The sequence below is a fragment of the Oculina patagonica genome, chromosome 1 (assembly GCF_052425735.1).
Source record: "Oculina patagonica isolate OP01 chromosome 1, crgOcupat, whole genome shotgun sequence".
NCBI lineage: Eukaryota > Metazoa > Cnidaria > Anthozoa > Scleractinia > Oculinidae > Oculina > Oculina patagonica.
The window spans coordinates 37,926,615-37,949,040 of record NC_135758.1 but is presented as its reverse complement, the minus strand read 5'-3'; the positions used below and the strand labels follow the sequence as shown (position 1 = coordinate 37,949,040).

Below are 22,426 nucleotides of genomic sequence, written 5' to 3'. Positions count from 1 at the left end.
CGCTACAGAAACTGCATCATACATATTCTTCTCTTTACGACTTTAATGATAGACTGCGCCAAGCCTTCTTGGTTTAGTCTTGTTTCGGTTTTATACCGTTTAGCGAGGTGGACGACAGAAGAAGGCTCTCGACACCAAGCAAATAACGAGCTCCAAATTATTATTTTATTCGCGTTTTATACAAGTCTTTTATGGATGGCTGTTATAATGCGATATATTTTTCAAGTGATAATTGTCTAACAATGTACAGTGTGGGTACGCCGCATGGTTAAATTTTATATTCACTTGTCTTTCTAATGTGCTCCTTCTGCACGCAACAGGCGACAGCCTCTGCTGACAAGGAAGTAAGCGAACGTCGGAAAAATTAATAATAAATATCCTACGATATATCCAGTCTTCAACAGACCCTCTCTGTCTGTATTCCAAGAAAGAGAACTTCTACGCTTATCCTGGCCCTTTCGAAACGAAACGCCATAATTTCCGCTAACTCTGACGTCACAGCTCAGCTTCATGCAGTGTGGAGGCTGTGACGAAGTTAAGCTCCTCCCAGTCTTCTTTCACTTAATTGGAGCAGGGCGCCATAAGGAGCCTGGGGTAAGACTCAACACATAAGATGTCTACTTCATTATTTTATACTGCAGTACAAGGTCTCCCCCTCCTTTCCAAATAAAATGGCGTACTGTACGTAAGTCCATGTTCGGATCCAGTACCTGAAAGGTTCAATTTAGTACAAAATTAATTAATGGTTATGCTTAACGCAGACAACATTAAATACCAACTACAACACAAGGATACCAAGTAAAAAATTTATGAGACAAGCAAACGGACTGAAATTGCAAAAGCTGAAGAACTGACCGACTGACCAACTGAATGACAGGCAAGCAGACTGACAGAAAGACAGACAGACAGACAGGCAGGCATGCAGGCAGACAGAAACAGACAGAGAGACAGACGGACAGACAGACACACAGAGAATCTTTAGACAATCAACTGACCTGTTCGTGACAAAGAAGCTCGACCCGGGCCTCAGCTAACGCTCCAAATTCCTCTAGCTCTTCCTCGCTTGGTGGCCCGGCCTGTTCTTTGTCGGTGTGGTTACCTGAGTTGCCGCTATTCTCGTTTCCAACCACTTTCTCGTACACGTGTTCGATGACTTTACGCACGTGCAGCATGTCACTTGCTGACAGGCGGTCCCTTTGAATATCGATCCATCATGTTAACATACTGTAAAATTATATTTGCTGAAAATGCATTCTTTTTGGAATTTTTTCGAGATAGGAAAGAGGAGGCTTATTATTGAAGGGAATTTTGCGCCTTGAAACACAGATTGGGCTCAAATTTGGATGGAAATTTGTTGGACCAAAATTCCACCGATATACCAAAGGCAGCTATGATTGGTTAATTGTCGCCTTTCAAAATCATCGACCAATCACAGCTCATGCTATTTACTAAACGATCCCATAAATCCTAGTGCCGAAAGCTAGCGATCAGTCTTTGCCGAAGTTTCTAGAAATAAGTGAGGGGTTAAAGAAGGGAAGATGCAACGCGTGTGCTTTCTTACCTTTTTAACGCCTTGGATGAGCTCGACGAATGAGGCTGCAAGAAGAACGCTATTTTGTTGAATTTCGGAGAGAGTTTCTATAGAAAGAAAGACAGCAAACATGAGTAAGATTACGAACCAAATGAAGAATGACCGTCATAATTCTATAGCTCTAGCGATGGAAAATAATCAAAATTTGCACCCATCACAACATTTCATGAGGTACAAGTCGAGTCAAACGTTTTTTTTTCAACACAATGAAATGGTAATCAATAAAACAAAACTAACATCAAAAATTATTTGTAAATAACTGAAGCCAGTCAACTTTCTCTTATCACACATCTATAAGACGGACACTTGGTGTTGGTCCCGTCTCTGTTGTTTTTCAGTCATTTTACTGTATCTTAACTCCCTATAAGACGGACACCTCCATAAGACGGACACCCGGTGACGTGCCTGCCGTTTTTCAGTCATTTTACTGTAGCTTGACTCCCGATAAGACGGACACCTGGTGATGTCCCTGCCGTTTTTCAGTCATTTTACTGTAACTAAACTCCATATAAGACGGACACCTCCATAAGACGTACACTTGGTGATGTGCCTGCCGTTTTTCAGTCATTTTACTGTAACTTAACTCCCTATAAGACGTACACCTCCCTAAGACGGACAGTTGGAGTGGTCCAGACAGTGTTCATTTCAGAGAGAGTCGACTGAACTGTAGTATACAATCTCGTAGTACCTTGACCGTGACGTCCACAGCCCAGTTAGGCACAGTCTCTGCCAGCAGATAACCTTCATTCTCCCCTGAAGCGTCTGAGACCAGCAGCCTGAACAGAGTTCGCCCTGTACCGCTACTCTCTGTGAAGATCAGCGGGGTGTGCTCCGGGACACTGAAGAATCCATTCCCTGTCATTACACGCTGTTAAACCAAATGAAAAACTAACGTTGATACTTCTGGCATCAATTGAAATGTTTCTAACTAAAGGTGCTACAATCTCGTTCCAAGGGCCTCTCTTCTTGGGGCGGGAAGAAAAAGGGGCCCTGGCAACGAGGTTCAAGGGAAATGGGCGTTTGGACTTTATAGCTTATTGAACAAGTCGAACAACTCTCTGGGGAAAATTAGACAAACCATTATAACGTGAAATTAGACTTGTTCCAATACGAGATTGTGTATGACTTTCCTATTTTCTAGCCTGTTCCAGGCGTTTTATAGTTAGTTGTCCACTAATCCACTTCCAAAATAATCTCGTTCCCAGGACCCAGGGCTCTTACTGTCGCTGACCAGTACAGACAGAAGTTATGGGAACAACCTCAGTAGTTTGGCACGTGATCTTGAGCATGCGCACTATGTTTAAAACATCCGAGCGAGTCGCACTCATACTTCAATCTAAAGATTCGTATTACCAGTATTTTCTTAAAAAATGCGCATTTCACTTCATTCTCAATCACAGTATCCCCTTCCCTGGGAGTGACCCCTCATCATACAACCAGCCCATGAAGTACTTACAGATTCGAGGTTGAGGTTGACTTCACTGGCACTGGCATCTCCACTTTCTGCGGCAAAAGAAAAGGTCCTACATTATTAACACTAAGGGGGCAATAACAAATGGCTTTGTCATCGTCACTCTTATGCTAGAAAATGTTCGAATTTTGGGAAAAGCCGGCATTGGCCAAATGGTCGGTGCGCTGGGCTCTGGTACTCTCACTGTACCTGAAGAAGGCTGGTTTGGTTTAGTACAAAAATTTTTATCATTCTTCGTTTTATACCATGCCATAGAAAATACAGCCAATCAGAATACAGGAAAGCCGTTGTATATTACGGTATTCAACCCAACCTTCCCACGTGCGCTGCATTATACAAAAAAGTGAGCGTATTTTCTATGGATGAATAAAATAGATACACAACACTTTCTCGTGGTATACTATGGAATATCCCACTTGTCACTTGTATTTTCTTCGTATACACACTCGCCTAAAGGCTCGTGTGTATACCGAGAAAATACAAGTGACTCGTGGGATATTCCATAGTATACCACTCGAAAGCGTTGCATAACTAGTATGTATCGGTCTCTGTTTTTAAATTTAGTTTTCTGTATGTTAAACCGATTAGATCACTATTGATCCAATGTATACCGGTAGGATATCGTAGACGGTTGCTTGCTTGAACATTTAATAGTCATTGTGTTGAGTTCTTGGGCAAGACACTTTACTCTCACAGTGCCTCTCTCTCTCCCTCCACCCAGGTATATAATATAAAGCAGCAAACTGTTAAGGCAACTGCAAAAAAAAAAATCAGCGGAGGGGGGGGGGGGGGGGTGGGTGGCACCTGCAATGAGCTACCAATGGCAATACTCTTTGTCCTTCATCGAGGAACCATCTGAACCCTCTGACCCCTGCATTATGCGTATATTTCAACTTAACACAATTTTCGCAGGGATTTTTACACTTGTAAGTGGTGCTGACAGACCTGGTGAATCAGCTCTTGGAAGATCTTGATCAGCATCGTCGACTGCTCCTGAGAAGGTCTCGGGCCAGTGCTCCAATATCGCTTGCAGTAGAAGTACTCCGTAATTCACTGTCAAAGTAGGAAAGGAAAACGTTAAATGAATACATTTAAACTGTTGTAGGTATAATGTAAAATTTCGATAATAAAAAAGCCCCCCCTGCATGTCCTCCCACGAAAGTGAGCTCCTCAAACCTTAGACGCTAAAACATTAGCCCCTCGAATAATCGAAAAAGTATAAGCCCCGAGTTAAATGTAGATTTTTTGTAGCTGTAGACTACGAGCAGTCCCTATTTTTTCGCAGAGTCCGTCGAGCTTGAAGCGATTTTTTTTTAAGCTTGACGAACTCTTCGAAAAAAAATTCGCTTCAAGCTCGACGGACTCTGCGAAAAAATAATGACTGCTCGTAGTCTATTGTAGCTGTTGAAAAATTAATTTCTTTCAATTATAAAGCTGCCTTCCGAAGGGGTTGCTTTTTACTATATAGGAATAATACATGGTTGTGCGGGGATATGAAATTTATGTTCGAGTGTTCAACTTGATATCTCATGAGTGAGCGCAGCGAACAAGTGAGATATCGATTTGAACACGAGAAGATAAATTTCATATCTCCAAGCACCATGTATTATTTTGTTTATTTTATAAAACTACTAATAACGAGGTTTTGATGATTTTCCGAAGAATTCCGACCATTTCCCGAAGATTCTCGAAGATGTTCAAAATGTTGTCCAAAGGACATACGAATGTTTACGAACTTTTTCCGAACTTTTCCAAAAATTTCCAAAGATTACTGAAGATTTCCGAGGAAGATACGAAGATGTTTCGACTAAATATTAATAAACTTTGGTTCATTCACCATTGAAACATGGCAAACTCACAGCACGTGATTGGTGATAATCAAACACACGTAAAAATTATTGTAATTTTACGCATGTCGTGATAATGTTTTTTTTTGGTGGTCAAAATCCCAATAAACAACCGCAGTTTATAATAATAAATATCAGTACAATACGTTTTGAGAATGTTCATTTCACGACTGAGAACGCACTCTGTGTTTCATATCGTTGTACATGTATGTGGAACAAATAAATACTTGCTTCTTATTGTTGTGATTAAAATCGGTTTGTATCTGATCTTAAAATTGGTTTTAAAAAGCTGTTAAAAATGTACAAAACTGAATTTTCGGTAACTCTCTGTTCCCTTCATCAGAGTCCTTATTGTTGTTGTTGTTTTTATTTTCTTTTGAGACTTTTGATGACCAGCTAACCAATTTCCAAAAACTGAATATAATTATTTTGAGCGTAGAAAATTAAGAAATTGGAAAAGTACACTTCATCTTACATGTTCAAGTTTTAAAACGGAACAAAGATCGATAATAAGACAACTCACCATGTTTGACATCCGTGGCATAAACTACAACATGATAAACAAAAAAAACTTGTAAATTAGTAATTAAAATAGGACAAACATTTAACAAAAGTGTTGGTGAAAAAATATTGCCAAATTCATTGTCCATCAAATACATACCTTTTCCATCCATGACTCTTGGTTCTAATCCTGGCACATCTGTTACTGAGATCCACGCTGCAAAACAGTCACTCTCCTCCAGATTTATTGTGAGCATCTGTTATAAGGACATGTAAATGTAATTCAGCCATTTATGCAGTAGTTATCTTTAGAATACCCCCTCCTTCAACCCGCCTCTTTCTCTCCACCCACCCCACCCACCCCCAGGGAGGGTACTCCGGCTTGTAAATGACGGGGATGATCGAATGGAGGCAAAACTCAGGACCCCAAAAAATCCTTAAGTCTTCCGACATTACCCAAGAAAATCACTGGACCAAAACTAACCCCCCAAAAAAATCCCTTGTCAAATTACCCCTAAATTGCCAGGAGGGGCAATAATATAACAAAAAGAAAACCATAAAAAATTGAGCCCTTGTGTTTGTTTATTCATCAAATCCCCTATTTAAATCAAGTCACCCAAAAAAATACTTGCCAAATTTTCCAACCCCAAAAAATCCTGGAATCAAAATTTTAAAACAAAAAAAATCCTTTGATCATCCCCGTCATTTACAAGCCGGAGTACCCCCTGGGCACCCACCCCACCCACCTCCCAATTCAAGTAATAAAAGGGCATGGATTGACATTGGATGTTGACTTACCCCAGTTTTGATATCAACTGAAAACCAGTTTGGTACAAAAACCATCTGAGTTCTTTTCTTGATTTCTTCTTCATAATCCACTACACCAAGCTCCTCTACCTTGCATGCCTAAAACAAGCAAAGCTATGTTTTTACTACTGCATTAATTGTTGACACATTAATAAAGGTCATTAATAATTATTATTAAACATAGCCCAAGTTATGTAGATCCTTCAAGTAGACAGAAAACTAAGCTCTCTTTGTGTGCTTAATTCTCTCTCAAGAGGTCTTGAGGATTCCACCAGATAACATTTGATACTAAAGCGACTAATGCTGCTCACTAAAGAGATCTCTAAATAACTACTTCATCATGGAATTTTCAGATTGAATTTCATGTTCCTCTTGAGCAGGGGAGGAATGGAGCATGAAAAGAAAAATGCCTACATTGTTCATGGCAATCTATTTGCTCATATTTTTTTTGATTGTTGAATATGTGCAAAATAGGAGGTGAGAGGGTGTAAACCAGGCTCTTTTGCTTGCTTTGCTCACTCCCTGCCCCTTAACCCCTCATGCTTCACACTCACACTCAGTTTGCTTGCTTTTTTCGTTTGCATTTTTTGAGTTGAAAAACAGATAAGCGTGAACAGTGACCCAGTCTAAAAAGCGCCTGCTTCAGTTAAGCTAAATGAACCATTTTAAACAGTGCTGCCGAGAAAATAAAAATGATATGCATAAAAGACTAATCAAATATCCTAACCTTTAAAACATCCCAGACAGTAACCTTGTCTTCAGAGTCTTTTGTTATAACATGTCTCCTGTCTCTCAACACATGGAATTTTCGTATGCTGGGAGCCCCTATAACAGAACAAAAACACAAGATTTCAGTATTTTTTTCATGCTTGAGTTTTAGCATAAAGATTGTTGACAGGGTTTGAGAAAAACTTGAATTCCAGCTTACCCTTTGGATAAGCAACTCTCAAAGAAATTTTGATTACATGGCCAGTAAGGTGCCTGTCTAAGTTTACTTTTGTTGTTTTAAAATCTTATTTCAGTCAGCAGGCAGTTTGTCTGGTTCCTTTCCTATCAGACAAGTGTGCATGAAAAGCTACTTGCCTAATGGGAAAATCTACTTGTCTTTTATGACCAGAAAAGACTTTTTAAAAACCCTGTATAACTTAGAGGTGACCAAATGTGTTGAAAGAAATCAGGATTGCAATTTACATTTAAAACTTACTTAACTGAGTGTCGTAAAAAACTCAAGTCAAATACATGCAGCTGGCACAAAAGGCAAGGAAATGTGTGTGAGCAAGTCACAACTGTTTTTGGTTTACAGCAAGGCGTCCAAAAGTGTGACCACTTTTAATTTATTCACATTCTTTCGTGCAGATTTAATCCAATCAGAAGTCAACTGCAAGCTATCCACGGCTTTTGATTGGATAAAATCTGCACGAAAGAATGTGAATAAATTAAAAGTGGTCACACTTTTGGGCGCCTTGCTATACTTCCAATTGGTTGAGAATATGGTGTGAGTTTTTTAAACCAATCACAGAGCATACTTATCAAGTAATGTAATACCAATGCTTTGCACCCAAGTAAAAATCAATCAAAGCCATTGATTGGCTTGGTTCGTAAAGGTTTGTGTTATACTACAGTACCTGGTAATGTTTTTCTTGGTGACAAACAAGATGGCTGTGGATCAGTATCACCGATATCCATGTTATCATTATCATTATCATTCATATAGGGGATCTTGATTGGCTGTAAAATATTTAAAAGGAAAGGAACTGTAGAAGGTTGCTGTTAGTTGCAATTCAATATATGCTGACAAAGCAGTATTTACAGTCAAACCTCTCATTATGGAAAAATTCGAATTAATAAGTTGACACTGGCTAAAAATATTGTTTTTGGACGTTTCGGCCACTATTGTTGCCTTCTTCATCAAGATAAAAATGCAACTGTTCAACGGCGTCCTGTTAAAATATGTAACAAATGTGTGATAAAAACTAAATGAACTTTCCGAGTGCAACAAAAGTCTCCAGAGCATTCTTAATGAGTCTTTGAATTCTTAATGCTACACATTCATTACATATTTTAACAGGACGCCGTTGAACATTTGCATTTTTATCTTGCTAAAGAAGGCAACGGTAGTGGCCGAAACGTCCAAAAACAATATTTTTAGCCAGTGTCAACTTATTAATTCGAATTTTTAACATGCCTGTGTAATGATATTCGGTGACTACTTAAAAGATGAGACGGATTCAACAAGGATTACTAAACACAACTTTACTCGTACAGTAATCCAAGATGGAGGCAAACTGTCTGACATGCGCAGAGACCATGCGGTCCATAAGTAGCTAGTGAACTGGTGACTAGCCATATCATGACATCCCCCTTATAATAAAAAAATAAAACAACAAATATAATAAAACTGTTCAGCAATGTTCGGTAAACAAGATGCCTTGAATATTGTCCGTTTAGAACAGTGTTCAGACCATTGGCAATGCAAAGTCACTTGTGAAACTTAAACTATACTATATCTAAAAACAGGAACATGAAACTAGTTGAATAAATGTTACTCGGCAAAACGAGCGGGTCTGGTCACTGTGCGTCCACTCCTGGTCCGGACAGGCTCAGGACCCTGATTGGCATTGGGAAGGGTGGTCTCCATGGAGACGTGTGTCGGATTCACAGAAGCAGCAGTAGCACCACTTAGCAGACTGGGCATAGGGGCAGACTGTAATGCTTCTGTAGATTCAGGAACACTTGGGTGAGCTTCTGAAACTGTGTTCTCATCTGTGGGGCCCATCTCGATGTGTTGTGCACCGGCGGAGCGAAGGTGGCACCTGTTGCGTCGCAGGGTTGAGCCATTCTGTGTCTGTACCTCATAAGAGCGGGGTTCTGGTCTCTTGCAACTTACGGTTCCTGGAAACCATTTCTTGGTGCGTTGGTCCTGTATGCGTACATGTTGTCCAGTTGCCAGGGGACTTAGATCATGCGCATTCCTATCATGGTAATATTTCATGCTTTGTTGTCGTTCTGTTAGCCTCTGGGAAATCTGGTCTCTATTAGGCATTTGATTCTCTATTCTGATGGGAAGATTTGATTTGAGCTTTCGCTGATACAGCAGTTCAGCTGGAGATGGAAGCTGTGAATCAATAGGAGTAGATCTTAGACAGAGCATTGCCATAGTGAGGTCTTTACCAGATTTCTCAGCCTTGTTGAGAGTGTTTTTAACAGTCTGAACTTGGCGTTCAATAAACCCGTTAGACTTTGGGTATCTTGGGCTGGAAGTTATGTGCTGAAAACCCCAATCCCTGGAGAACTGCTTGTAACTTTGACAGTCATATTGTGGACCATTGTCCGAGATAATGACCTCGGGTACTCCTTGTTCCGACAGTACGCACTTGGTGAGACCAACGACAGTTTCTCCTGTGGACTGTCCACTTGGGATTTTCCTGACGATGGGGAATTTAGAGTAATAATCACATATTAGCAGATATTCATCTCCTTTCCAAAAGAATAGATCAGTTCCAATGACCTGCCAAGGCCTTGTGGGTACTTCATGGGGCTCCAATGTTTCCTTGGCTTGTGTATTGTGACTTTCTTGACATATTTCACATCTCTGGACTCTGGACTCAATGTCCTTGTTAATAGTTGGCCAAAACACACAAGACTTAGCTCGCAGCCTGCATTTCTCAAAACCTTGGTGAGCCTGATGAATTCTTTCTATGACATCACTCCTTTGTGACTCTGGGATAACGACTCTTTCCCCTTTTAAGATTAGACCATTTTCAACAGAAAGTTCATCTCGGTAAGCCCAATACTTTCTCAAGTGCACTGGAACCTGTTTCTGCTTGTCTGGCCAGCCAGAGTAGATGATTTCTCTCAGGCCTGATAGTTCAGGATCTGCAGAGGTGTCTTGTTTAAGGGAGTCCAACCTCGTGTCAGTGAACTGGACGAGACACACCTTGTGTAGGTCTAATGTGCCTTCACTGGGTAGGGGATTTAGCCTTGACAAAGGATCAGCCAGATGCATTTCTGTGCCTGGTTTGTACTTGATTGCCATGTCGTACCCTTGCAATCTGAGCAGCATTCTTTGAAGCCTTGGAGGGGCAGCTGTTAAATTCTTCAAGTGGATCATTTCGAGGGGCTTATGATCAGACTCCACAATGAACTTCTTTCCAAACACATAAGAATGAAACTTCTCACAAGCCACAACAACTGCAAGCATCTCACGCTCGATATTTGCATACCGTTTCTCAGTGTCAGTAAGTGCTCTAGATGCAAAGGCGACAACCTTGCCATCTTGTATGAGGGCACTTCCAAGGCCCCGCAGGGATGCGTCAACCTGGATGACTGTTTCCTTTTTAGGATCAAAGTACGTAAGCGATACTTCCTGGCAAATTGCTTGCTTGATGTTTTCAAAAGCTGTACTGTGAGACGAGGACCACTGGAAATCAGTGTCCTTCTTGAGTAGGTTTCTCAAAGGCTCTGACATTGCAGACAAATTTGGAATGAAGGGGGCCATGTAAGTTGCTATGCCAAGGAAGGTTTGGAGTTCCTGGGCATCCTGTGGCTCCTGAATGGCCTTGACGGCTTCAATTTTCCTGGGATCCGGGTGAACCCCTTCTGCATCGAACAACATTCCGAAGAATGTAATCTTTGGCTGCTTGATACTGCATTTGTCCAGGTTGAAGACCAGACCGTGTTGCCTTGCTACTAGCATTAGATTATGCAAATTGGCATCATGTTCCTCTGTGGTAGGGCCATGCACTGCGATGTCATCGGCAATACCGACAGTTCCCGGGCATTTCTCAAGAATAAAATCCATTTTCTGTTGAAAGATATCTTGACTCACACATAATCCAAAGGGAAGGCGAGTAAATCGGAATCTGCCGAACGGACTGTTGAAGGTTGTAAGGAAGGAAGACTCTTCATCTAGTACTACAGACCAGTAACCATGACGGGCATCCAACTTTGAGAATACTGAGCTGCCCTTGAACTTGTGTGTGATTTCTTCTAGAGTTGGGGTATGGTGATGACTTCTCTTCACAGCCTGGTTGAGATCTTTGGGATCTAAACACACCCTCCATCTCCCATTTGACTTTTGGGAGTATGCAACACTTGAAACCCAGTCGGTGGGTTCAGTCACTGGTTTAATCACACCAAGACCAATCATTTCATCAAGTTCCTTTCTTATGTCGTCCTTGATGTGAATGGGACACTTCCTTGGTGCATGTACCACAGGCGGTACATCAGGGTCAACGACAATGTGATACTCTCCTTCAAATTTGCCAATACCATTAAAACGATCTGGATAGAGCTTCTGGAGGTCATCTATGCTGTGAATTGCAGGAACTTGGCAGTGCACACCGTCATTGCTTGTGTTTATCTCGCAGTGTAACTCCACTAACTTGAGTTTGCATGAAGTGGGCAGGCCACAAATAGCAGGGCCATCAACATCAGCAACATAAAACTTGGCCTCAGTTTCACTGGAATCATATGAACATTGGATAGAACACACACCATGCTGGGGTATTGATGTACCATTGTATGCAGTCAGCTTCGTTTGGCTCGGTGTTGTGTCTTTCGGAAGGCCATTTTCGTCCAGGCAATCTGGGAACATTTTTCCATAGATTCTTAATGGCAGGATGTTTCCTTGTGCTCCAGTATCCACCTTCACTTTCAGCAGAGCATTTGGATTGCCAAGATTCGGCAGTTTTACTTTAACATGTGCAAAAGCTTCATCTCTCTCCACATCAGCACCAGTGCTATCAATTTTGATGCTCTCGAATAGCAACTGCTCGAAGTTAGAACTTGTTTCTTCTACCATATGTACCTTGCTCTGCTTTGCTTTGTCATATTTCTTTCGGCCATCAAATTGCGGTGGTCTGGTTTGTCGGCCCTGTGTCTGCTTATTTCTGCTGCACACTTGCTCCCAATGATTGTACTGCTTACATTTCCGACATCTTGTACCATATGCTGGGCATTTTTTTCCATGGTTGAGTCCACATTTCCCACATTGTGGGTTGGAATCTTCTCTGACAGCATCAATATTTGTTTCATCAGTACCAGCAGAGGCACCTTGCAGCTCTAGGGATTTCATGTCATTGACCGTTGCTTCTCTTGTTCGAGCAATGTCCATTGCCTTGTCGAGCTTTAGCTTCTCATCCTTTCCAAGGAGGTTTTCTTGTACTTTCCGCTCTCGAGTACCAATAATTAACTGTTCAATTAAACGTTCTTCCATCTCGGTTTCACTGAAACGGCATTTCTGAGCTTGTAGCTTGCACCTAGCCATGAATGAATCGACAGACTCGTCCTTGGTTTGTCTGAAGCCTTGCAATTGGAAACGAGCAATTCGAAAATTCGACTTGGGCTCCAGATACTTTGTAAACTTGTCGAAAATCGTATCAGTTTTCGCTTTTTCTTCATCGCTCAATTCGAAGGAGTTGAAGACTTTAAGGCCTTCTTCGCCGATCCAAAGTAGAACATATGTGGCCTTCTCTTTCTCTGCTTTCTTGTTCAACGGCCCGTCAAAAATGAGCTGACAGTACTGTTTGAAAGTTTTAAACGCGGTTGGCAAGTCGGTGTCATTCCAATCCATATGGGGCGGCTTAATTCCAGATAACTCGCCCATACTTGTAAAGTGAAGTGATGACTCGTCTTGTAAACCAGCTGCACGCTACGAACAGTAGATGTCAAAATCCATGTCCATCGGGTTTATTCAATGTTCTGCCTGTCCAAAACAATGCTGGCTGTGGTTGTCCTTGTCACCGCTGCCACCATGTAATGATATTCGGTGACTACTTAAAAGATGAGACGGATTCAACAAGGATTACTAAACACAACTTTACTCGTACAGTAATCCAAGATGGAGGCAAACTGTCTGACATGCGCAGAGACCATGCGGTCCATAAGTAGCTAGTGAACTGGTGACTAGCCATATCATGACAGCCTGGCTACAACCCGAACATTTTTAACTCTCATTATGGACACCTTTATAATATGGCCTGACACCCCTATCTCTATGTTAAGAACATAATTTCCACTTTGTCCAAGATAGACCAGAATTTACATAAACTCCACCTAAGTTTATAATGGGCTGGGACAACTCAGTAATACAAACAATTGGCTCTGCCCCCTCGTTGTCCAATTTAAAGAGGTCCGACTGTGCTTGTGAATGTATCAGTAAATTACAACATAACAGAATTTGAAGCAGCACAGCTGTAACAGTTCGCTTAATATCCTTACCCAATTATTTATTGTAGAATTTGTTGTAGCAACCCAAAGAGAATGGGGATCATGACATAATTCCAACTGAAATGAAAGAAGTATATAGCATGTTAATTTCAACAACAACCTTGGCCAACAAGTACATTAGATGCTTTCGTACCACTGTTTAAGTAAAAGAGCCAGGTTAAGGTGCATTTTCTTTTGTCTGTTATAGTTATCCTTTTTCATTTTAGTTACATTAGATCTGTTGTTAAAGTGAGGAGCTGTATTAGTTTGTGATAATTTCAGTTTTTTTTTGTTAGTGCAGTTTAAGTTCTGTCAATTAGCTCTTGTGCCATGTATAGTTTTTTAGTCTCGTATTTTTTTTTGATAGGTTGAGTGTACTATTTAGTTGTGTAATATAGCTTTCAAATTATTATGTTATGTAATGCATTGTAACTGTAGGTAATGTGGTGTATTTAAATAAAATAACAATAAAAAAAAAACATGTCCCAAGAATTTTATCTTTGATTGTAGCTTCAATGCACAGTGCTAGTCAATTTTTTTAATTAATGATTTAAAAACTATAGTTGAATCAAACAAGAACAAGTTTCAACATTAGAGCTGATCAATAGGAATTCAAACTTCTTCTTTTTGACTGATCATACAGTCTCATCAACTCTTGTGAACATTGTCAAATTCAACCCCACTCAAATTAAATTTTCAAGAGAATCAATGCAATGTTTGGCTTGTCTGACAGCCAAATGCCATTAACCCATGCATACACTTCTAAGCTTGTTTGACCTCCGAGTAGCTAAAGAGCAGCTAAAGAGAAACAAACTGCCTTCGCACGTCGCTTTGTTTACCGAAAGTGATGTTTTAGTCCGCTAAAGTTATTCAACTTGTGTGGTATATACTAAAACAATTATTCACCTCAGTGTCGGTGAATGTGGTGGATGATTACAGAGCCGCGCACCAGCAAGGTAAATATCCACCACTATTCACCGACACTGAGGTGAATAATTGTTAATTATTAATTTGATCCACTTTTAACAATACTAACATTTAAAACTGGGGCATCCTCTACAAACAGAAGAGTAGAAGAATTGTCCATGCTCAAGTCACTCCACATTACATGTTTGTCTCGACCACTTGAATAGAATCCAGTAAAGTTTTCATTAGCACACAATGCCCACACGCCTTCCCCATGAATTCTATAAGTGGCAATGCATCTCTGTTGGCCTAAAGACCAAAGGCGCACTGTTCCATCTGAGCTTCCAGACAGACACTAGGAAACAAAAATAAATAATATTTAAAAATATATTAAAAACTAAGAGTGCGTTTCTTTGGTAAAATCCAAAATTGGATCATTGATCACAGATCACACGGATACTTTGCTCCCAAAGAAACGAAGAATACGAAAACGGATTTTTTGCCATGACAACCCCGTAAACACATTTCACAGAACATAAAATATCAGCACAGATTTATTTTTTGTTGAATGTATCCTAGCTAAAATAATTTTAGCATACAAAATCTTTTACAAAAATCACACGTCGAAATAGTTCTTCTCTAGCGTTAAGCACAATGTGGCGAGAAAGCATCTGAGAGCGAAGAATGTTTGCGAAATGATCAGTGCAAACTTCACTCATGACAATTTCAAAAGGATACAACTTTCGTAGGCACACGGTGGCTGTTCTAGAAAACCTGTATCCCGTTTAAAATCACACTTCATACCTATCTGAAGCTACCGTTTCGTTTTATCATGAAATATTTTGTATTTTGATCGAAATACTGACCGCCTAAAAACTTATTGTATGGCAGTGTTTACAAAGAGCGAACCTGCAAAGTTTACAAAGAGTGAACCTTCACAGCAAAGACCGCTGGGCCAAGGTACTTTTTTCGAATCCTTTCCCAAAGAAATAAGATATGATCTGATGTCTCCACTCGGTGTGTGGATTCTTCAGATCATTGATCCAAAATTAATCCATTTTTGGATATAGGTAAAGAAATGCAAAATCCGTTTTTGGATCAAGAATCCGGATTTGGATTTTTCCCAAAGAAACGCACTCTAAGGGAATGAAGCCTCTGTTCTTATGACCTTGTAATCTGACAAAGTCTACAGCACATGAGCCCAAGAAGCCAACCTTCCGGTCAATATTTGTTCAAGGAACATCAAATTTCCGCAGGACAACTATCAGCTGATAGTTCCTCAACAGAAACACTCCATTGTTTAAACAAGAATTCAAATTGGTAAAGTACAAATTAAAGTACATTGTGAATTGGTTTTTACTTGTGGCACATCCAGAGGTTTACAGGAAATCACATCTACATGTATTCTTTGTTCTCTCACTGATAAAGAATAGCAACTTCATTTAGCTACTTTCTATAGGAGGACTGAGATCATTTGAACACATAGCTACCTGACACTGCATTTTATAAGGAGACCACATGAGCTCTTAAGATGGCGAAAAACTGCAAATAACTCAGGAACTTTTCTTTTCTGATTTTCATGCTGAGGCAAGTAGAATTTATCTTAAAAAAAATAAAGAGCCTACTCATTATTGACCTACCTGAGTTCCCTCAGAATTGATCACAATAGACTTCACATTGTCTATGTGGCCTTTAAGTTTCATGACTTTGGAACATGTTCTTGGATCCCACACCCTTAAAATCTAACAAAACAGAAAAACGTTTACCATTATTCACAAAATCAAGTCACTCATAAGCTCATAAGCCAATAATGCATGCTATGTCTTGTTGGCTGTATTTATGAAAGAACAAACGAACAAACGAACGAACGAACAAATGAATGGACGGACAGATGGACAAACGAACGCATGAACGAACAAACAAACGAATGAAAAATCGAACAAATAAATAAACATACAAACGGACGGACAGATGGACAGAACGAACAAGCAAATGAAAAAACGAATAAACAGATGAGCAAACAAATGGACGGACGGACGGACAGAAGGACTGATGGGCGGATAGAGAGACGGACGGATGGACGAATGAGTCTTCATTAAATATCAGACTCAACAGACATGAGGCTTTACAATCAAGGTAATATCTAAAAATAGAATGAAAACAATCAAATATATCTTACCTTCTCAGTTGATCCAGAGACAAGCACAGTCCCCATGCTGTTTAAAGCCAGACTATAGATGGAATCTTTTTGACCATTTAACGATGAAGCTGATAAAAGGCAAAGCCAGTAAATGTCAATACACAAACCTCTTCTGAGAAATTATGATTTGCATTCAAATGTGTTTTGTATTACAGCAAGGCGCCCAAAAGTGTGACCACTTTTAATTTATTCACATTCTTTCGTGCAGATTTAATCCAATCAAAAGCCGTGGATAGCTTGCAGTTGACTTCTGATTGGATTAAATCTGCACGAAAGAATGTGAATAAATTAAAAGTGGTCACACTTTTGGGCGCCTTGCTGTAAGACAGAATCCATCAGGAGATTGAGTAAATATAATTTTAGTTGGACAAAAATCGAGTACCACAATAATTTAAATTTTCTATCCTTTTTAAACACCAATAACGATTTCTTATCCAACCCATGGCGATATTTAAAACAAAAACAGTCAGAAGTTTGCAATAGGAAAAAATTTTGGTGCATGATTTTGTCCAATTAATAGGCAAAGTCCTGGTGAATTCGGTCTTTAAAAAAATTGGTTCAGCCTCCTCTCACAAGATGAGGAAGTTGTCCAGCCCTTTGCCAGTTATTGTGAAGCTTGAAAAAAAATAAATGCTTAATGGAAATTGGAGACAATTCTTAAGGGCAGTGTGTGATGAAACCTTTCTTTACGCAGTGCATGTGGTATCACGTGACTGTAAAACTTGCTGTTTTCCGCAACAAATATTACTTTTTACTTGATGGTGAAGATGGCTTTTACACAAGTTGTTGAAACATCAGTCATGAACTGCAGCCCTTTTCAGGACTTCCTTCCCCTGGATGAATACACTACTCAACTAAAAATGTCCCTGGTTTAAACCATAACAATCATTGTTTGATTGATGTCATTTAAAGGGGCTATGTCACGCAATTTTAGGCAATTTCAGTACTAACCAACTGGTCATAAAATTAATTGAAATATCACAATTATTATAACAGCTTACAACTGTATAAGAACTCAAAAAAAAACACAGAAAGGCCAAAAAGGGGCGTGGATGGGAAAAAAAATTTGAGAAGATTAAAACGGATTGCATTCAGGTAAATTTGAAAAACATCGGCCCAACTTTTTTCAAGTTTATCTCAAATTGTATGAAAGTCCCATTTATAATGCTCGAAAATCATCCTTGTTTGTTATGTGGCCGTGATTTTGCCAATAAAAGACTCTTATTCTGCCAATTTGAAGTTTAGAGCTCTTAATTAACAACAATTAATAGAACTACCTAAAAAAACGTGACCTAGCCCCTTTAATATCAAGTGAGTTGACTACATACAGGGTTGTAGAACATCATTCTGTCGATTACTGAAGCATCTTCCCCTTGCGTGGCTAGTTTGACATCTCCCCCAAATATCTAGTTGTTTTGAAGGCCAGGCAATAGGGTAACATCAAAGATGTTGAAAACCAATCACAATAAAATCTTTGAGGGGTATTTAAATGGGCAGTATGATTAACTGATAGCAGACATTTTAATATATTCATTATCACTTAGACTTTTTCATTCAGCGTTATGTTAATTAATTTTTTAAATACAGTTGAACCCCACTATTTGAACTTAGTTAATTCAAAGTCCTCATTATTTCAAACAAAGATGGAATTCACTTGCATCGTTATGTTTTCAGTCATTTACTATCAGCTATTTCGAACTCCCCACTGTTTTGAACTAATTCTTCTTTCTCTAGACCTAAAGTCAGCCCCGTTTTTTCGAACATATCAAGAACAGAATTTCTTGATGCACATTTAAGATTTGGTTACGTTGGATACCCGAGATTATTCTGCAGTGCGTAGGAGCAAAAAAGTGAGGAAAAGACCTAATGAAGACAGCAAAGTGCCTCCATGAAAACGCAAGTTTTTGTCTTCGTGGAACACAGACTTTCCATGGATTTGGGAAGATAAACCTATTTTGTCCGATTTGTCACTGTCTTTTGTCTCCGCTGGCTTGGGAGGAAAAAAAAAGAAAATCATGCTTGAAAGTTTTGGCTAGTAGAATATTGGTTTTGGCTAGTTAAATCAAAGGTGTCACTAGCCACTAGGCTAGTTAGCAGAAAAGTTAGTCTCGAGCCCTGCTTGACCTATGTGCAGTATCCATAACTGTTAAGAAATTCCAGGAAACTGTTATTCAGGCTCAAATACTCATGTATGAGTATCATTCAACATTAATTTTGCTGCTGAGGGAATTGAGATTCCACTGCAAACAAGCCAGCTACCTTTGATGTTCGGCAAAAGCATAAAAACAACAACAGCAACAGAACATTCAAAGATTTTTTCATAACAACAGTATCTATTGATTTATCTGACATATAATCCTTGTTGTTTGAAACATGTCTCTTTTCATACTGTATTTAATTAAAAATATTTTGTTGTTTACGAATTTTTTGTTGCCCCGGCTATTTCGAAACCCTGCTATTTCGAACGTTTTGTTGTTCTCCTGGAACTTCGAAATAGTGGGGTTCGACTATAGTTCCAGAGCATTTTGAACAAGCAAAAAAACAATATTAACAATAAATTCATGCAATGTCATGTAACTGAGAATATGTTTCCAGTGACTAACAAAATAGTACTTACAAATTAAAGCCAATTTAAAAACCAAAAGAATGACATTGCATGCACTTACTTGTGACTGTGTTGTTTGTGGCTGTAAGAGCTGTTAAAGTGTTGACATCCCAGAGAAAAATTTGTCTGTCAAGTCCTCCAGAGGCCACCAGCTCTTTATGGTTAGCATAAGCAAGTGCCTTTACATAGTCTTTATGGGTGCGCAGGGTGGACATGCAGAAGCTCCGCCCTGAATCCCACACTTTGACAGTTGTATCAGATGACGCAGACAATACTAACAAAATAATTTATTTTAATACTGTTAGCTAGTAATGGGTGGCTAGAGAGCGTTACGTTTTTAATTTCCCATGCATTTGTCTACTATTTTTTCCCATGAACCGCATCAATTTGCGGAAAAGATATAGACAAATGTATGAAAAATTTAAAACGTAACTGAACGCTTTCTAGCCAGCATACATCCTTCAAACTTGGTGAATAATAACTTTTGCCTAGTATCTTAATCAATTCATAAGTCGTCCAGAATTCAATTTTTGAAAAAGATATTTGCGGTCAGATTCCCATACAAACACGGTAATTTCAATGCGTTGCCTACCCGTCAAGATGGCATCATCATCAGGTCTATTTCATTTAAAAATGAGCACTCTAGTTTAAAATATCATATAAGCTCTATAAATATACAGTAGAACCCCGGTAACTCTAACTCTGAAGGGAAACGAAAAAGAGTTCCAGTTAGCGGGGTTTCGAGTTATCGGGGTCGATTGCATATTTAATTTGCCAAGTTAATAACCGATTTTTCAGCACTTCAATATATGGTACAGCGCAAATTAAACTTATCTTGTCAGAAACTCTAACAAGACCATGTATTCTTATGATAAGAGTGGAAAATGGTTGTCAAATAAGTGATCTGTTCATTGCTCAAATCAATGGGCAACCGTGGCGAGTTGCAAGAACCGGAATTCGAGTTATCGGGGTAAATTTGACCCAAATTTTGTTCAAGGGAAACGGAATTTAGTTCGAGTTAGCGGGGTTTTCGAGTTATCCGAGTTCGAGTTAACCGAGTAAAAATGACTGAAAAGTGTGGGTCAAATCCAAGGGAAATGGAAGTTCGTTCGAGTTAGCGAGGTTGTTCGAGTTATCCGAGTTCGAGTTACCGGGGTTCTACTGTACATTGTAAATGCCAATAAAATACCCTTACTTGTTCTACCATTGCAACAAAGAACTATATCATTGACCCAGTCTGTATGGTGCTCCAAGGAGGCAATGTAGCAGTTCTGAAACCGGAAGGCAGCAATAAATTTGTGTAAACTCAGCTACATGTACTGCATAAAATACACGTACAGTAGGGGTTGGGATAATTATTATGTGCAACCATATAATTTCTCAAAATGAAACTAATTCAAGGCCCATCTTATTGCTATGTACATTGCACATCAACGAATGTTTAAGGCCCTGTCCATCTATTCCGGATAACTTTGAAATGCATCTTTTTTTCTCCAGTTTCGCTAACTGTCCATACTAAAACAGCGTTTTTAGTCACTAAAATGCAGCTTTCTGAAAACGGTCTCCAGAGTGGAGAAATTTGAAAACACTGGCTAGGTAGTGAAGTGAAGGCGGAAAACATTTTATCTGTCTGTTTTTGGGCAAAAGCTCCATTTTCAAGTTAATCCAGATTAGTGTGGACGGGACCTAACACTGCACTCTTGTATGTAATTTGATTTACCCACATACACTGAAAAATGCAAGAGCTCTCAAGAATTAACTAAAAAGTCTGTGTGCATCAGGTTCCAATTGGAATTGGAGTAATGATTTAATTTTGGAGGGAAGGAAACAGAAGAACCCAAAGAAAAACCATCAGAGCAACAATGAGACCTACATGTACATGTACATATAACAACAACCCAGACAAATGCTGTACATGCATGTCACCTGGCCCAGGGTTTAAACTCGGGCTGACACGTTGGTGAGAGGTGAGTGCTCACACCACTGCACCACCCTTGACACAAACATAAGTTTAAACACTAGCTTGAATATTCAAGCCCCTGAATAGATAGGTAACTGATCAAATCTTCTTCAAACAAGGCATTCTACAAAGTTTGAGCATTTACAGAAGTTTGTATGTCTGGCTGGTTACTCTTGCCATCCAGCCAAACAAACATTTAACTGTAAATTTATCATTTTTCAATAGGAAATATCTTGTTCAACTTTAAATATGTTCTTTTCACATCTGCTACTGTTACTATATTTATGGCACAGACACTATATACAGAATACACTATGGGACAAGTTTTCAATGGAAAATGAAACAAAAGACTTGTCAACCACACCACAAACATTGTAAGTCTTACTTAAATTGCAAACCACGGCTTTTTACGAACTAAACCTAAGTGTTAAGTTATTATTCAAGAAAAATCCACACCTTGTCAACATCTGTATTCCAACAGCGAATGATTGAGTCTCGCCCTGCAGAATACAACCGACCTGTATTTTTATCTAACTGAAGTGCGTTCACCCCTGATCTGTGAAGAGGTTCTTCCTCGTCTCTAATCACTAACGACATGGTGACTTTTCTTCTCGGCATGGCGTGGTTGTGAGGATGGCCATGCGAGTGACCAGACGACGGTCGAATCCCGGCCGCCATCTTGCATCTCTTCCTGTCACAACTTTCGTTACCAGATCTACTCGTATTTCGTTAAATCCGCGCGTGTTTCGCGCTCAATTTCGCGCGCGCCGCGCACACGACGCGCCCGTCTCCTCTCCATCACTGAAAGACATTGCGTGACAAGTCCAAATTAAATAAAAAATTCAACAGAGCCGCCTTGTACTTTTGTACATGCAAGTTAGACAGTCTATGATTTTTTTTTTCATTGCAGCACACGTACAAAAAACTTACAATACAACTACTTATACTAATGGCATTGCAAAACAAGAACTACTTTCCGAAGTTTTCAAATAAGAACTGCTTGCGCTAATTACATTACTAGAAACTTTAATATTCCTTTTATATTTTTTTCTTGGAATACACAAACCTACATTACATACAAAACTGAGGATACAATTTTATTATTAATTGAGATGACTAATAAATATTCTTAACATGTAAATTACACTGTAATATTTACATTTTGCTTTCCTTAATTTATTGAGTATATACTGCCAAGTCTTACAGAATTAAAGAAGAGCAGTCCACGTACGATAATATTTGGAAATTTTGTTTTTCCTTGCAATCACGATTTCTTTGAGAATTTCAATATTTTTGTTGCATTAGCAAGAGAGTTAATAATAAATATAA

The 22,426-nt window shown here is 39.3% G+C and overlaps 1 protein-coding gene across 1 annotated transcript; it reads right to left on the bottom strand.

Annotated features, from left to right (window-relative positions):
• Nucleotides 1-143: 143 nt before the first annotated feature.
• LOC144629062 (WD repeat-containing protein 48-like) lies at nucleotides 144-22,004 on the bottom strand. Its single transcript, XM_078487235.1, has 18 exons — nucleotides 21,554-22,004; nucleotides 20,333-20,408; nucleotides 19,199-19,411; nucleotides 16,512-16,600; nucleotides 15,973-16,074; nucleotides 14,463-14,687; nucleotides 13,439-13,504; nucleotides 7,843-7,945; nucleotides 6,945-7,042; nucleotides 6,209-6,316; nucleotides 5,571-5,667; nucleotides 5,433-5,456; nucleotides 4,008-4,115; nucleotides 3,048-3,094; nucleotides 2,280-2,459; nucleotides 1,562-1,638; nucleotides 996-1,194; nucleotides 144-710 (listed from the first exon to the last, which is right to left on the bottom strand). Exons 1-18 carry the CDS (start codon nucleotides 21,773-21,775, stop codon nucleotides 618-620), a joined length of 2,127 nt encoding a protein of 708 aa, XP_078343361.1. The 5' UTR covers nucleotides 21,776-22,004; the 3' UTR covers nucleotides 144-617.
• Between the last annotated feature and the right edge of the window lie 422 nt (nucleotides 22,005-22,426).

Bases quoted from the DNA above. Each gene is read 5' to 3' on its own strand.
- LOC144629062 (XM_078487235.1), bottom strand. From the start codon at position 21,775: ATGGCGGCCGGGATTCGACCGTCGTCTGGTCACTCGCATGGCCATCCT. The intron at 16,601-19,198 runs GTAAGTGCATGC...GCCTTTTATCAG, and splicing joins CACAAACAACACAGTCACAA to CTTCATCGTTAAATGGTCAA. The intron at 7,946-13,438 runs GTAAGGATATTA...AATATTTTACAG, and splicing joins ATTCTACAATAAATAATTGG to CCAATCAAGATCCCCTATAT.